Raw genomic sequence first — 18,810 nt, 5'->3', positions numbered from 1 at the left:
TAACACATGTAATTTCATGATGATGTTATTCACAGAAGGTATATACAAAAGTCAGATGATAGATTGGCTGCTCTGAATAATAGTTGGAAAAAATTCTAAGAGAAAATGCATATAATAAAATTATTTGTTTGTTCTAAATTTTAAAAGTAAAATTATAAGCATCAAGTAACAATAAAGCTGAAGTGATTAGCAGAATAAAAATATCTTCCCTGTGATTTAACTTGTCAACATGTATGAAATTTAATGGTAAATACGAAAGAATTGTAATGATTAGGAGAGTATGAACTGCTATTCTTAAGGATGGCTTCTCTTTCAGTCACTTTTTTCTAGGTATCCCAGTCTATCAAAAAGTACAATTTCTTTCTTTTAAAAGATAATTACTGGTAACTTATAGTTTCAGCTCTACTCTTCATAATGACAAAATGTTTTTCTCTATTAATTAAAGGAAAACAGGTCACTGGAGCACATCTTTTTTTGTTGTTTGTTCCAAATAATATTTACCTAGCTTTATCATCACAGTAAGAGAGGTGAACCTTAAAAATTTCAAGGCTTGTTTGACTATAAGGAATTGCTGCTCAAACCTTCAGATAATAGATAATTTTTTTCTTTTACTTTAATTTCTGGGATACATGTGCAGAACGTGCAGGTTTGTTATATAGGTATACATGTGCCGTAGTGGTTTGCTGCACCTATCAGCCCATCATGTAGGTTTTAAGCCCCACATGCATTAGGTATTTGTCCTAATGCTTTCTCTCCCCTTGCTCCCCTCCCCTGACAGGCCCCAGTGTGTGATGTTCCCCTCCCTGTGTCTGTGTGTTCTCATTGTTCAACTCCCATTTATGAGTGAGAACATGTGGTGTTTGGTTTTCTGTTCCTGTGTTAGTTTGCTGAGAATGATGTCTTCCAGCTTCATCCATGTCCCTGCAAATGACATGAGATCTTTTTTTTTTATGGCTGCATAGTATTCCATGGTGTATATGTGCCACATTTTCTTTATCCAGTCTGTCACTGATGGTCATTTGGGTTGGTTCCAAGTCTTTGCTGTTGTCAATAGTGCAGCAATAAACATAGGTGTGCATGTGTTTTTATAGTAGATATTAGCTATAGTAGGCTACAGTAGGCTTTTGGCAAAGTCTTTAGGGTTTTCTAGGTACAGGATCATATTGTCAGGGAAAAGAGATAGTTTGACTTATTTTCCTGTTTTCCCTTGTAGAATAAGCAGACGACCTACAGATTTGGAGAAAATATTTGCAAACTATGCCTCCAACAAAGCTATAATATCCACAACCTATGATGAACTTAAACAAATCAATGAGAAAACAACAAAAAACCTTATTTGAAAATGGCCATAACAGACGTTTCTCTAAAGAAGGCATATTTGTAGCCAACAAATATGAAAAAATGCTCACTATCTCTAATCATCAGAGAAATGCAAGTCACAACCACAATAAGATACCATCTCCCACCAGTCAGAATGGCTATTAATAAAATGTCAGAAAAGCAGGAATACTGGCAAGTTTGCACAAAAAGGGAAAGACTTACACCGTGTGGAAATAATTAGTTCAGTACTGTGGAAAACCATTTGGAGATTTCTCAAAAAACTTAGAAAATGGAACTACCGTTTGACCCAACAATCCCATTACTGAATATATAGCCAAATGAAAATAGATCATTCAACAAAAAAGACAGATGCACTTGTATGTTCATCACTGTATTATTCACAATAGCAAAAACATGGTACCAATCTTGATGCCCATAAATGGGGACTGGGTATGGTACACATACACTATAGAATACTATGCAGTCATAAAAGAATGATACCATGTGCTTTGCAGCAACATAAATGGAGCTGGAGACCATAATCCTGAATATGTTAATGCAGGAAAAGAAAACTACTGCCTGTTCTCCCTTATAAGTGGGAGCTAAACATTTAGCATCCAAGGACATAAATATGGGAGCAATAGACATTGGAGACTACTAGACGAGAAAGAAAAGAAAAGAATGAGAGAATGGTTCAAGAAACTACCTATTGGCTACTATGCTCACTACCTGGATACACTATACTAGTGTAACAAACCTTCATATGTACGTTTCTAAAATAACATTAAAAAATACAAGTAAAGTAAAAAAAAAAAAAAATAGTATACCTGGAAAAAAAGAAAAACTTTCAAATAAGAAGAGATTAGGGATGTCACCGTGATAACACAATAGAATATTGCAGACCTTTTCCCCCACAGGAACACTGATCTAACAATATATGGACCAAAAAGCCTCTATGAGTACTTCAGAAATCAGTCAGGAAGTGGCAGTACTCCATGCAAGTGCAAAGCTGAGAATAGCTGCTTTGAAATGGGCAAAAAATGTTATTTTATTTCAAACAAGAGAGCACCTTTCCTAACAGCACTGCTCACAATTGGTAGGAAAACACACACACACACACACACACACACACACACACAAACACATTATGTTCTCTTGTGAGAGAAAAGAGAAGAGTAGAACATACATCATACATTTCATCACTTTGGGAAACTGCCCAAGGGACTGACTAGGAGCATTGAGAGTTAACTGGTATACCTTGAATGTCTGGGGTCCACAGAGATCAAAAGAGAGTTCAGCAGCTTATTGAAGCACTGGACCACACATCATACCACACAGAAACCAGCACAATTCACCACAATTGGGATTAAATGCCGGGTTTGTGGCTTCTCTCTTGGGATGGAAAAAGTAGAGTAGAATGTGCATCTGATATTCAGCTTTTCTGGGACTGTTTGAGGTACTGATTACTGCCTTATCTGACTCAGAGTCCTGATGGGGGGCTGGCATAACTTGTATGCTTGGAGGTTACAGAGCACAAGAGAGGTCAGTAGCTTATGACAGTACCGGAGAACCTGCAATATCACAGACAGACACCAGAGAGAGAAAGAGACTACAAGCTCCTGAGAAAGAAACTGACCAGTCTCTGCAATAGAGAAATTACATGCACAAGCCTAGAGAAAAGACATATGTACACAAGATTTGAGAAACCCTCATATGTATAAAAGACTTGAGAAGCCAGGCAGATTGGGGGTGGTCTTTCCCTGAATGAAGTCAGTCCATAAAGACTCAGAGAGGTAGCTTCTTTCAAGTGCATGGACACGTGTAACACAATGTTACGCGGCATACAAAGAAACAGAAATAAGGCCTAATCAAAGAAACAAAATAAATTTTTAGAAACAAACTCTAGGGAAATAGGTGTATATAAATTACATAACAAAGAATTCAAAATAACTGTCAACAAGATGATCAATAAGTTCAGAAAGCAATGCATGAACAAAATGAGAATATTAGCAAGATATAAACTAATAACAAAGCAACCAACAAACAAACGTTTTGGATATGAAGAACACAATGACTGAACTGAAAAATTCACTGCAGTTTCTAGATCAATCCAAAGAAAAAATCAACAAACTTGAAGATAGGTCATTTGAAATTATCCAACCTGAGAAATAAAAAGAAAAAAAAATGGGAAAGAGTGATGAAAGCCAAAGGACTTGAAGTACATCATCAAATGAACAAATATGGGAGTTCCAGATGAAGAAGAAAAGAGAAAGGGCCAGAAAATTTACTTGGACAATATTGTCTAACATGGTCTGAAATCTGGGGAAAAATCTGCAGATTTGAAAAGCCCAATGAATTAGAACTGGAATGAACCTAAAGAAGCCCATACCGAAATACACGATAATAAAATTGTCAAAATTAAATAATGAAGAGAATTTCTAAACAATATGAGAAAAGCAACTCATCACATACAACTCACCACATTACATATATATTCATAAGACTATCAGTGATTTATCAGCAGAAATCTTGTGGGCCAGAAAGACTTGGTATGATATAGTAAAAGTGCTGGGAACAAAAACAAAACAAAACAAAACAAAACCCCACCAGCCAGCCATAAGTACCATAACCAGCAACAATATCTTTCAGGAATGAAGGAGAAATAAAGACTTTTCCAGGAAAGCAAAAGCTGCAGGATACATCACCACTAGACCTGCCTTCCAGGAAATACTAAAGGGAACTCTTCATGTTAAAATAAAAGGACACAAGATAACAACATGAAAGCATATATAAGTATGAAGCTCACTGATAAGGGTAAATTTATAGATAAATAAAAATATGGTAATCTTGTAATGGTGATGTATAAATAACTTTTAATTCTGAAATAGGAGTTAGCAAAAAAACATAAAAATAACTACAACTATTAAAATAGGTTAATTGACACACAATATAAAAAGATGTGACTTGTGACATCAGTGTTAAGTCAGTTGGGAGAAAAAAGGTGTAGTGTTTTTGTATGTGATTCAAGCTAACTTGTTACCCACTTAAAACAGATTGTTATCATGATAAGGTGTTTTATGTAATCCCCATGGTAACCATGAGAAAATATAGACATAAGATATGAAAAATAAAATGAGAAAGGAATCAAAGTATGTCACTACTAAGAATTCAATAAAACGGAAAAGCAAGAAGCAAGAGGAGAGGGTAAAAAGCTACAAAGCAGCGATATGAACTGTTTATGTTCTTCTTAAATTCATATGTAGAGGTCTAAATTCCCAGTACGATGCTATATAGAGGTGGGGCCTTTGGGGGGTAATTAGGTCATGAGGGTGGAGCTCTCTTGAATGGAATTAATGACCACCTAAAAACAGAAGAAGATGCAGGATCTCACTTTTCACTCTCCACTTGGGGAGGGTAGATGGCCTCCCCAACGTTGCAACGAGTGGATGGCCCTCTGCAACCAAGAGTGGGCCCACACCAGACACTAAATATACCAGTACCTTGATTTTAGGCTTCCCAGTCTCCAAACTATGAAAAGTAAATATCTATTAGTTAAGTATCCCACTCTATGGTAAATTGTGACAGCAGCCCAAACTGACAAAGATGGACAGCATAAAACATTGAATAAAATGGCAAAAGTAAATTATTACTATCAGTAATTACTTTAAATGTAAATGGATTAAACTCCCACTTAAATAAAAAACCTAGAGAGGTCAAATGGATTCAAAGAATAATATTCAGCTGTAGGCTTTCTAGAAGAGACTCATTTTAGATTTAACAACACACATTGGCCAAAAGTGAAAGAATGAAAAAAGATATCCCATACATAATGATAACTAAAGAAGAACAAAGGTGCCATACTTCAATCAAACAAAATAGACTTTAAGTCAAAACCTGTTGCAAGAGACAAAGAAAGATATTATATACTGATAAAAAGATCAACTTAAAGACAAGATATAACAATAATAAATATATGTGACCCAACATTAGAACACCCAAATATTTGAGGCAAATACTGATTCAAGTGAAGGCAGAAATAGAAAGCAAGGCAATAATAATAGGAGATCTCAATATCCCATATTCAATAATGGATGTAACTTTCAGGAGATCAATAAGGTAGCAGAGGCCTTGAATAAGTATGATAAAACAAATGAAACTAACAGACATATACAGAACATTCTACCCATTTAAAGCAGCAGAATGCACATTCTTCTCAAGAGCACAAGGAATGTTCTCCAGGACAGATCACCTGTTAGGTCATTAAGGCAAATTTTAACAAATTTAAGAAGATTGGCATAATGTCAAGTGTCTTCTCTGACCACAGTGGAAGGAAGCTAGAAATCAATAGCAGAATAAAAACTGAAAAAATAAAAAATAAAAGAAAATTAAACACATTCGGACAACTAATATGTCAAAGAAGGGAAAGTTAAAGGGAACAATTTGTCAAAAGGGAAATTAGAATATATCCTGATAGAAACAAAAATAAAGCACAACAGATCAAAATCTATGGGATGTAGCAAAGGCAATAGTAAAAGGGAAGTTTATAGCAGCAAATGCCTACATTATAAAAGAAGAAAAATCTCAAATAAAATATCTAACTTTATACCTCAAAGAACTAGAAAAATAAGAATAATCTAAACATAAAGTTAGCAGAAACAGGAAAATAATAAATACTTGATAAGAAAAAATAGAGAATAAAAAAAGTAAAACATTAACAAAATTAAGGAGATTTTTTGAAAACTCAATCAGTTGACAAACCTTTAGGAAACTAAGAAAAAAAGAGAGAAGATTCAAAATAAATAAAATCAGAAAGAAAGGAGGAGACATTACAAATAATGCCACAAAATAAAAGAATTTCAAGAGATTGCTATGAAAATTTTGTTAAAATTTGAATAACCTAAAAGAAATGGATAAATTTCTAGAAACCTACAAACTACCAAGACTGAATTATAAAGAAAATTCTTAACAGACTTATAACTAGTAAGAAAGTTGAATAAGTTATCAAAAACTTCCCAGCAAAGAAAAGTTCATGTTCATCACAGCATTACTAACGGTAAACAAGAGTTAGATACAAACTGTCCGTCAATGGATAAATGGATTAAAAAATGTGATATATACATACAATGAAATATTATTTGTCAAGAAAAGAGAAAATATTGTTATATGCTACAACATGGATACACTTTAAAGATATTATATTAAGCAAAATATACCAGTCATAGAAGGACAACAAATGCATGATTTTCCTTATGGGAGGTATTTAAGTAGTCAAACTCTTAGAACCAGAAAGTAGAATGCTGGTTACCAGCGTCTGAAGAGGGGAAAATGGAAAGTCATTGTTCAATGGGTAGAGTTTCAGTCATGCAAAATGAAAAAGTTCTACAGATATGCTCTACAACAAAGTGTATATAGTTAACAAGATTTTACTGTACACTTATAATTTGTTAAAAAGGTGAATGTCATATTATATGCCTTTGCCACAGTGATAACAAGTTAGATATCTCACAACTATTTCAAGGTAAAAGAACCCTGCCTTACTTGATTTTACTTTCTAAAGTAACAGGCAAAAATATTTTAGATTTACTGGAGACTCTATTCAAATTTTAAATCCAACTTTAACAATTTCAAGAAGAATCCCTGTTTTCTATTCCAGAATTATTTTTTAATCTTTATCAAACTTGGATTATCATATTTGACTGTCCTTTTATGATAGTGTCAAATGGATTTAATAGTACCTTAGGGACCATTATTAGAAAGTGACCTAATAAATTGCTATAAATTTGATGCACTTTCTATTAACAGGGTGTAAAAACTTGAATATAAGAAAAATAATTGAAGTTTCTCATAATGGCACACACTCATATGGTTTTGACATGCTCACTTCTCAAAACATATATGTTTATGATATGACTTTAATAATTCTGCCATATAGACTAGCTTTCCCTCAAGATTATATATACACATATATATATGTGTGTGTGTATATATATATGTGTGTGTGTGTGGGTGTATACATATATATATATTTATATATAATTTTAAACAAGATCAAGTCTTCTATGGTTATTGGTTCCAATTTCAGTTATTCTCAGCTGTAGGCCTTAAGTATCTTTGAGACAGTAAGATAAGCTTTAACACTTGACATGAATCACAAAGTGGGAAAAAGGAGGTTTCATTTACTACAAAATTCCATGGAATAAAACATTTCTTCCTGGTTTTCCCTTAGTTTGACATCAAATATTTATAGTATGGCTAACCACCTGCACTCAGTGGCCAGGCAGAGGGCCATGTCATCATCATAATGCCAAATTTACTGTCACAATCTGTTCCCAGGAATCCAGAATATGAACAATAAAAAAACGATGACAGAACCTTTGCTGAAAGTTTTGAGTTTGACTCTATGTTTTCTGGCATTGTGTGCTGATGGATTTTCCAACTCAAATACAGATAACTGAGCCCTATAATCACCTTGAAGAGCTGCCCTTGTAATGCACCCACCCCTACGCAGAGGAGAAATGCCTACAGTGAGATTGCTGAATGTTCCAGAAAGGACCCTTTTAAATTTGTCGTACGCATGGTTTCATAGTTGTTAAAATACTCTTTAAAAAGTAAACTTTGCACCCATTTCCATACAAGATCTTTTAGGCTCACAATGAGGCCCTGAAGCCTCATACTATCCCTCATGTGCAGATTCGAGGGTTTTCATAACTCTTGAATTTCACTTATGTAGTTTGTTTCATTTGAATCAAGAAAATAGCTCTTGGGTAACTTTCATGTTTCAATGAATATAAGATCAAGGTATCCCATTAAATTGATACATGGAGTATGTGTCTTGATACATAGAGTACCATTTTAGTGGGATTAAAATTACCATAAAGTGTGTAGAACAAAATTACTGTAAAATCTGCAGTATTTTCAGATTTTAACTTTGAAATATACCCCCTTTCCATTCACCTCCTCGCAATCTCAAACACCACCACCCAAGTATCTTGCTGGACTAGTTTTCCGGGCTTGTTACTTGGAAAACGCTTGTGTAGAGCTTGTTTAAGGCCCAAAAGGGACTGTCCTTGGTGCTGAAAAGGGAAGCAGCCACATGGTCATTGTTTTTCGGAAAAGAGTCTCTTACCTAGAAAGCTGAACTGCTTTTTGGCCACTTTCTGCATCATGAGCATAATCAAACCTCTAAGCCCAGGGCATCCCTTTGGCTAGTTATGATTTCTATTACTTGGTGCTGAAATTTTAAATTTCAAATCTTTTCATAATCTTCACTTTCAGTATTGTATTAAAATACTCTTTAAGATAGTCTTGGTAAGATGTCAAATTTTAAAAATACATTATGTTTTAGTCATGACATCAATTTTAAAACAAATGTAATGGTGGAGAGGACCGCATTTTGAATATAGGGACCTAGCATGCCCTTTCTAGAAAATGACTGAAATGAAGAAAGTCACATAAATATGGAAAAACACCACATCAGTATTAGAGATGGGTGATAAAGCTGCTATCTAATAGCCAAAATCAGAAACATCAAAATATTTCTGGGGGGGAAAAAAAACAGACAGAAATAAAACCAAGGATAAATTATCTACCTTTAAAAAAGTAAAGGGATAAAGAAGAAGGCAGTATCTAAAACAGATAAGACTTACTCCTATTGAAAAATTTTCATGAAATATGTGCAAACAACATGCAAAATAAGCTAACTTAAGCTTGTGGTATTGGCTACAGAATTTAAAGAAGTGTGTGATGCAGCTCTTCCTCTAACTTGATAGGCTGTGGGGTGTGATTGTAACGGTGAGTAGCAAAGAGTGGGTGTGACTGGTCCACATCTCAGCAGAGAAAAGTATTGTGTCATTGACATTATTCAAAATTCCAGAGCATGGTGATTTAAAAACTTCAACCCTTATTTAGTTTTATTATTATTTTAGAATCTCTACGAGTTATGCTGGTCATTATTAGTGGTGTTACTACCAATACCATTGCCTTCATAGCCACTGGTTTACTCTGTATTAAAAATGGAAACTTGGCCAAACAAACAAACAAAAAATACCTGTTTAAAAGGGCCTAAGGGCAAGATGCCTTTACCAACCTGAGGGAAGAATGGACACCAAACTCAAGGTCTCCCTGTAGGACTGCCTACGCCACATCTTTCTCTCTATCATCCTAATTACCAAACAGTATAGAACTTATCATGTTCTACCATATTCAAAACTAAAACTATTATTCCACATTAAAATAATTTTATAGAACAACCATCTCATGGAAAAATGTTTCAAGTATATCAGTTAGTTATAACAATGCTACGAGAGAGATAACAGTATATATATTTGCACAGAAAACATAAAACATGAACAGTGGAATTACATGCATTAGTTTATTCTTTATTTTATGATTTTCTTTTTTTAACTTTATAAAATAAGCATTATAATTATTACTAAAAGACACAATCATCAAAATATTTAAAGGTTTTCTATATAAAGGGACATTATAGCAATGTGGACTTGTACCATCTCTTTATTATTTCTCTTCCAGAAGTTATTTTAAAAAAACAGAAACTGTGAGACCTTATTATCCAGCTGCATGTGGTATTTTCAACTCAAATACTCATTTTAGCAAACACATGCATGTGCGTGCATAGACACGTATTATTTTCAATATCACGGTCATTTAACAATAATTTCCTGAAGATTAAGATGGTATAAAAGTTAAAGAGACTCTAGAATCACGACGTTAAATTTTGAACCTGATTGTCATTTGTTTTGTAACACTATACATTTTGCTTTCCCTAAACAAAACTGTAAGCCTTTTATATAGTTGCTTAAATATCTGGACTTAAATCATACCATTCTTATAAAATTTAAAATGAGAAATATATTTAAAGAGCTTTGTGTAATTTTTGGCACATTTTAAACAACAAATGCTCATCATTTTTTGTTGAATAACAACTATGTATAAGACACTGTGCTAGCAATGGGTGGCTATTAAAGTACTACTACAAGATAATTTATTTTTTTCAGTATAATTTTGTAATTAATACTTGTGAAAGATTAGAGAATATAAAGTTTTACTTTTAATTTTTCTATCAGCACTGATAGTGTAAGTCTCTTAACTCATTATCTACTTTTATTTTTATTTATTACAACAGCAGGTTAAATCATTTCCCCTTATTGGCTGGTATAATATGCAGGCTTTCTTAATTATCTAACATAGTAAAAAGCGCTGTTTATCAGGTGCCATATGTTAATAAGTATTTAATATAATTGGAAATCTTCGGGTAGTGAGAGGAGATGCTGCCAAAACATGAATGATTTGTCCATATCATCGTTTTCTGACTCTTATAATTCCCAACTGTTATAATAAGGCTTGGGTGAAATATTAGAGATGGAATATCACAGATCTGTTAGCTTGCCAACATTTTTATACATCAAAGAAAAAAATAACTATCATCATCATTCCTGAATTTTGTCTCTGCTAATGTGAGGAATGTTCTATCAGGAATGGCTACCTTAAGCAACTTTTCAGAATCTCATTACATATTTTCATCATTGAACCATTAGCCAGAATGGTGAGAAAAGAAGCATTCTAGGCAACCTAAGCACTTAAACAGAGAGACCTGTATAAAGTGGAATAGATGCTGGACCAACAGTAAGAATGGCGCTAGATTCCCAGGGCTACTATTAATGAATACTTTTACATTAGGAAGTCACTTCAGATTCCTGAGCCTTAGCTTTTGAATTTCTAAAATGAAGGGTTATAACCAAATTAGGACAAAAATCTATTTTATTTCCCAGGCTCTAGGTGATACGTAATGTACCTATGTATCTGATTTTCAACAAATTTTAATTCAATAATATACTCTAAAATTTTGCTTTGTCAATCTTTAAAGCATTCATTAAACTTTAAAGTTGAGAAATAAGATATTGATAGCTCTCACTTGAACTTGGGTGATCTTTGCAATTATGAATTTATTCAATGAACCCCTTTTAATTTATGAATATAATATTTCTGGTTTTCTGAGGGTTTCTTCCTCAATATAGGTCATAACCATTGGAGATAACCAGAGCATGCTTCATGCACACATACATGTTGAATCTAAGCCCTTACGGAGTCTCTACTATAACTGTTTAAAGGTGATGGAACTAAGGCTTGGAGTGGTAAACTATATGTTTAAGAAAGGACACACTTTAAATGGTAGGTCAAATACGATGTAAACATCACTACAAATAACTTCTTAGTAATTTGAAAGATAATCAAATAAAAATTTCTGAGAAGACAGTTTTTTACAAAACAGTATGTACAAGATTTGACACATAAAAAAATTTCAGTACAAAGTAATACATATTGGTAGATAAATGTGTAGCAGTAGTTACAAATGTGGTAAACTCACAATCTTATGTAATTATATTACCTTCCACCTCCCGTCTCTCATGCCTCAATTTTTGTTGTTTGCATAACAATATACTGTCTAGATAAATGAACAAGAGATGGAGAAGAGAGAGAGGTATATAATTATTTACTATTATGCTAATAACTAATGAAAGTGTATTTTTTTTTTCTCTAGGGAGAGAATATAAACAGCTGAACTTTTGTGGTTAAGGGACTTTTACTACTCACCAATTTAAAGTCCATGTATGTATTTCTTTTTAAACAAAAATAAATGAATAATGTATAAACAAACTAATATAATTGCAAATTTTGGTGAAATAAATTTTAATATAATATTAAATAAAATATGTTTCAAAAATAAGGCAAGAATAGTCTTATGAATTAAAAAACCCCCCAACCCTATTTAATGAAAAAAAGAAAATTTCAAAGAGTATTACGGTTACCTCATTCAACTCATTAAGATACAGCAATTGCATGCTATTTGCACATTTCCCAGAGCATTAAAAGATGCTAACTTTACATTTTTAAATGCCACCACGACCTCAGAAGCCAACGTTGATTTAGAAAATTTAAACTAGCATATTATACACACAAACACGTGCACCGTCAGATCAATCTCATAAATTCAATCATGGTTATAAATGACAAGAAGTAGAACTCTGACAATGATTCAAATTGTATACTAAGATAAATTTGCATAATAAATTTAGTTTATCATCTAAGAATTCAACAAATATACAATGTAATTATTATTAATGAATCAATAAATGAAAAAATTTCAACTTAATGACCTGAATGTAAAAATGTATTGTAAAAAATTAATTCTTATTCCTGAAAGAGCAATGATTAACTAAAAAAGTAAAAGTAAATTAATATAACAATTTATATGCTACAAACCAAGGGTAACTTAAATGTGATAAAATGATATACTGTATTCTTAAGTATAAGTCGTGATTTTACTTAAGAAGGGATTCTATTAGTTATCATTGCTCTGGAACTGTCTCCCTAGAAAAAGTTAAAGGAAATCTGAAAAGTATATTGATCAGGTGAATTTAATTAAAAAGACTTCTAATCAGAAATGGGCAAACACATGATCAGGCAATACATTATAAGCACATATGGCTAACAAACCCTTTGAAAAAATATTTGATTTGAAATCATTAAAGAAATTTAATTTATAAACAATGAAATTTTATTTCTTCTAGAGAATAAAACACATTTAAAGATTCTTATGAGTATCAATCTAAGACTGCAAAATAAATCTTATATTTCTTGTAAAAGTATCTTTTTTTTAATTGGGGATAAAGGAGAAATTTAGCTTTATGATTTCAAAACCTTAGGATTTTCATACTGTTTCATACTGCTTTTCCATATTTCAGACATATTACAGGGACATTCTCATGAATATTGGTCCCTTGACATACTGTTTATAATAGTGAAAAATGTAAACAATATAAATATCTAATAAGAAGAAGAAGGTTGTAACATAGGTTAGTGGCAGATAAACATTTACGGAAGTATTTTTAGTAAGAGAATACCAAAATTGTGTAAATTTAAAATTTCATTTTATGTTAATATTTAAATTTCTGAAAGTATATTATACAAAACATGTCACTGATATTTCAATAATGAATATTTTTATTGCCTATTGTATTACAAATTATGCTTTTCATTAAAATTATATGCAATCAGAAATATATTACAAATATAAATGTTGTCAAATTTTAAAAAGTTAAATACCTTTCAGTGATAGACATCAAATAAATCTTCATAGTAGTCAGAATTCATTTGGAATTTTAAAATAAAAATGAGCCTGAACCCCTATTAGCCAAACAAAATCAATGTGTGTAGCTGTGACCCGAATAGCAATTCACTTTAGTTGGAGGTAGATGGGGTTAGTGTTATGTGTTGTTTGGAGAATATTGTTAACATTTTAAACAATAAAAAAAAACTCTTCAGATATTCAAGACTTTATTAGTTGTCTATAGTGTCTGTTTCGTTGAGTGTAACTAGGGTCTGTTTCGATGAATGTAACATGGAATATGTGGAAGAAATAATTTTACAGATAAATTCAGGTCTGGCACACAGAGTATTCCTGTACTATCCAAAGTCAGAGCAGCTGAAATGTCCCTCTGATCCTTCTGCATCATCCTCCAACAAAAGTGTTGCAATGTACCAATTGTTTTTTTCTTGTTCCTAAGTAAAGCTCAATAATTCTACAGAAGTCTGTACTCCCTGTCATATATTCAAATTGTTTGACATATTGAAAACTGAAATAAAATTATGCTTTTAGAATTGAGTAATGCATATATTATGAAACATGAAAGATCTAAAATTCATAGTCTATGCTTCCTTACTTTAGGAAATTAAAAAAACAAGACAGCAATTTCAGCTTAAATCAAGCAGAAGAACAGAAATAATTAAAACTGGAACAGAAATCAATAAATTTGAAAATGGGAAAACAGAGAAAATCAATGAAATAGAAAACAATTTATAATAATAAAAGAGAGAGATAGAAGACAAAATTATCAATACCAGATATAAAAAATAGACCCTTTGTACTTTTCCCATGGACATTAAACAATAACAAAAGAGTACAACAAACAACTCTATACCCACACATTTAATAATTTAGGTAAAATTAATACCATTACTTGAAAGATATAAATACCCAAAATTCAAACAAAGAAAAGAGACAATCAGAAAAAAAATCTGATTAAGCCCATATCTATTAATGAAATTGAATAAATAATTAATAACCTTCCAACCTCCCAAAAAATGAAGCATCAGGTCCAGATAGTTTCATTGGTGAATTCTACCAAACGTTTAAGTAGGAAATGATACCAATTTTCCAGGATCTGTTTCAGAAAATACACACAGAAGACAAACTTCCTAGCACATTCTATGAGGTCAGCATTACCCTACCAGCAAAACAAATTAAGACATTATAGAAGAGTGAAAGTAAACTACAGACCAATATCTCTCATGAACACAGATACAAACAATCCTCAACAAAATATTAGCAAATTGACTTCAACAATGTGTAGAAAGAATTATACACCATCATCAAGTAGGATTTATTTCAGCTGGGCAAGTTTGATTCAAAATATGAAAATCAATTTATGTTATACAACGTATCAACAGGGTAAAATGAATCATATGATTATATTAATTGATATATTTTATGAGCAGAAACATCTTTCATTTCTAAACATTTGACTTGGGGCTATGCAACAAAACTATTTTATTGTTTTGGGACCTGAAGTAAATACATACTTGCATATTTAACTCTTAACAATTATTATTGTTTACAGGTTAAAAAAAAAAACAGCATTCAAAACTGACTTAACTTGATTTTAGCTGAATTCACACGGAGTAATGGTTGGTTCTACTACTTATACTTTTCACGAGGCATTTCGAATAAACACTGTAACATGTTCTAACTGTAAAATACACAGTACTTGAAAACAAATTTATGTAAATGAAACTATTTGATAAAATGTCACAATTACCTAAGTTATTTGTCCTCATTTAGGACAATTAAAACTATCTATGCAAATGAAAGTACTAATTATCATCCCTATAGGTATATCAACAAAGTGAAAAGAGAGTATCTAAATTTGCCTTTGTACACCCTCATACTAACTGTAGGGGTTGATTGGAGCCAGGTACTCACTGTCCAGCTTCAAAACAAATTGCAAAGAGATTTCCCAACATCTACTCTGGTGGCAAGAGTTGGCTACAAATAGTTCCTATCAGATGACAACAATTTTAGGAAAGATGAAATCTATACTAGGATAGATGAAGGATTTTAAAGAATAAGCTATAATTTCCAAACCAACTTCCCTAACAGGTTTTATAGTAAATGGCAATAAATACTTTGAACACTGAAACATAACACTGAATTACAAACAAAAGAAAAGTGAAAGAGGGAAAAAAGAAATGGAGGGGAGGAGAAAGGAATAATTCTGGTATCAGATGAAATAGGAGAAGGAGGAAAATGAGAAGAATGGGGAAAAGAGGAGCAGGGAGCAAAGGAGGAAGTGGGAGAGAAAGAGAAGAGAGACAGCAAGAAGGGGTTGGGAGTAATTACATGTATTTTTTGTCTGTTGTGTGTTTTGTTCTAGACTCTGACCTCACATTTACAGTTTACTTAGTAATAAAAGAAAAAAAAATATTGAATCCTTTTCAGAAAATTTCAAATGTGCATAAGGCTCTTTCACTTCTAAAATATAACCAAGCAAGCAAGCAAACAAACATAAGCAACAAGATCCCTCAATTCTCCATTTCCCATTGTGATTTTATTTCTCTCCGTCTTTTCTAATTTCTTGGAAAATTACCACCTTCCCGTCTTCCGTTCACTTCTTCAACTTATTAGAATCTTGTTTAATCAAATTTGCTCTCCCAAAATACTAATGTCATGCTTTTAATGACAATCTAATTACCAATTCCAACATGAATTTTTTGCAATTCTTATACAACACAGTGTATTAATTGGCAGTGGTCGACACTGCCAATTAATCCTCTTTGGGGATTCTTAATAACATTCTCTGCGGATGTTGCTTCTACCTCTCTGACGACTTTTCAGATTGCTTCTATTGGCTTCATCGTCCATCTGGGCCCTTAAATATTTTCTTAAGGTACCCATTCAGCCCTCTGAATTTTATTCTCACATATTTTCTTGTATAATAATATTACTATATTTGTAGCTTTTAAAACTGCCAAATCACCTATCAAATAAATAAATTTGTACTTCATCAATTGGCTCCTAAGTCACTATTTCCATCACATATCATCTGTGAATCTCTGAAATCACATGTTTATTTTCTTGTAGCTGTTTCTACCTGTTATGCCTTAATATGTTTCTCCTCCCTTGCTTTTTTCTTTTTTTTTTTAATTCTTAGGAGAGGCACTACCGTTTACCTATTCAACTAAATGAGTAACTGTGGATTTATTCCAGACACCTCCCTGAGTTTCGTGCTCAAATTCAATCAGTCAGAAAGTGCTCCAAATTGTATCCAAATAGGTCTCTGATTTAATCTTCTCCAGTTGCATACTCATTATCAGCTGAGATACTAATAACACTATATATAGTTCCACTCACCAAGCTATCCTGCATGACATTAGGGTTGATCTTTCTATATTTCAATTTTGATCATGTCACTTCCAACATAAGGTCACTCACTGATCCTCCTCCCAGGGCCTACAGAGCAAGTTTAATATTGTTCTGTTAGAATGTGGGCTTGGGGCTTTTGACCTGCTGCATACCTCCCTGTTTTAAGTCTTCTAAAATAAATTTCCCATCAATTATTTTATATCCCACTACACAAAATACATTTGTAATTCATCAGCCTTGCCATGTGTATAAAACGTGTGCTCTCATGCATGAAGATTCCTCTTCTTGGAATACCCTTTTCCCTCAGCTACATATATAGTTTTCCTCAGCCACGTATATATAGTCAAATTCCTACACATTCTTTGCAGCTCAGATTTCATTTATTTTCTTTGAGAAGCAATTCTTCCCATTAGGTTTTAATTATGATTTTGCATTGCTTTTCTTTCTTTTTTTTAAATAACAACTTGTAAATACTCATATATATAATGCTCATTCCATTCTCCCCAGGCTAGTGGGCTTGAAGTGACCAGACACTATGTCTTACTGGTGCCTCCGTTTCCAGTTGCTAGCTCAGTTCTCAATGCGTTACAGTTGTTTAACAAATATAAAGACAAATGAATGTTACTGTTCATCTGTTCATTTGATTAAAAGGCAAAATGGATGTTAAAAGATTAAAGGTGTAACTAAGCAAAATGAAGAAACTCATTCTTCAATTATATCACTCAGATCTATCTGTGATTAACATTTTGGTGTATATGCAAGCATTCACTTATGCAAAGCCTGTACAGAAAAAAACAGAGCTTACAAGACATTCATAAAATCTGTTTAATTTAGTAATGATAATCAAATTAGTGTAAATTAAAACAACATTGGAAATTCTTTTAAAAGAAAAGCAAATCTGGCAATTAATCTAAAATCTCATGATATATAGGGTTGGTAAAATGTAAATACAAAAGTGTGTNTGGAAGAAATAATTTTACAGATAAATTCAGGTCTGGCACACAGAGTATTCCTGTACTATCCAAAGTCAGAGCAGCTGAAATGTCCCTCTGATCCTTCTGCATCATCCTCCAACAAAAGTGTTGCAATGTACCAATTGTTTTTTTCTTGTTCCTAAGTAAAGCTCAATAATTCTACAGAAGTCTGTACTCCCTGTCATATATTCAAATTGTTTGACATATTGAAAACTGAAATAAAATTATGCTTTTAGAATTGAGTAATGCATATATTATGAAACATGAAAGATCTAAAATTCATAGTCTATGCTTCCTTACTTTAGGAAATTAAAAAAACAAGACAGCAATTTCAGCTTAAATCAAGCAGAAGAACAGAAATAATTAAAACTGGAACAGAAATCAATAAATTTGAAAATGGGAAAACAGAGAAAATCAATGAAATAGAAAACAATTTATAATAATAAAAAGAGAGAGATAGAAGACAAAATTATCAATACCAGATATAAAAAATAGACCCTTTGTACTTTTCCCATGGACATTAAACAATAACAAAAGAGTACAACAAACAACTCTATACCCACACATTTAATAATTTAGGTAAAATTAATACCATTACTTGAAAGATATAAATACCCAAAATTCAAACAAAGAAAAAGAGACAATCAGAAAAAAAATCTGATTAAGCCCATATCTATTAATGAAATTGAATAAATAATTAATAACCTTCCAACCTCCCAAAAAATGAAGCATCAGGTCCAGATAGTTTCATTGGTGAATTCTACCAAACGTTTAAGTAGGAAATGATACCAATTTTCCAGGATCTGTTTCAGAAAATACACACAGAAGACAAACTTCCTAGCACATTCTATGAGGTCAGCATTACCCTACCAGCAAAAACAAATTAAGACATTATAGAAGAGTGAAAGTAAACTACAGACCAATATCTCTCATGAACACAGATACAAACAATCCTCAACAAAATATTAGCAAATTGACTTCAACAATGTGTAGAAAGAATTATACACCATCATCAAG

General features: G+C 32.3%; 1 protein-coding gene across 1 annotated transcript in view; it reads right to left on the bottom strand.

Annotated features, from left to right (window-relative positions):
• Positions 1–16,874, bottom strand: part of LOC108542556 (leucine-rich repeat transmembrane neuronal protein 4-like) — a 214,259-nt gene extending 197,385 nt beyond the window's left edge. Inside the window, exon 1 of the mRNA XM_017892609.1 lies at positions 16,808–16,874. Coding sequence (XP_017748098.1) covers positions 16,808–16,822 — 15 coding nt within the window. The 5' untranslated portion in view covers positions 16,823–16,874. The remainder of the gene's footprint in view (positions 1–16,807) is intronic.
• Positions 16,875–18,810: the final 1,936 nt, after the last annotated feature.

Source organism: Rhinopithecus bieti, unplaced genomic scaffold (genome assembly GCF_001698545.2).
Source record: "Rhinopithecus bieti isolate Rb0 unplaced genomic scaffold, ASM169854v2 scaffold_22746, whole genome shotgun sequence".
NCBI classification, from domain to species: domain Eukaryota; kingdom Metazoa; phylum Chordata; class Mammalia; order Primates; family Cercopithecidae; genus Rhinopithecus; species Rhinopithecus bieti.
Note: the sequence above shows the minus strand (reverse complement) of the source record. Positions and strands in the feature narration are given on the sequence as shown.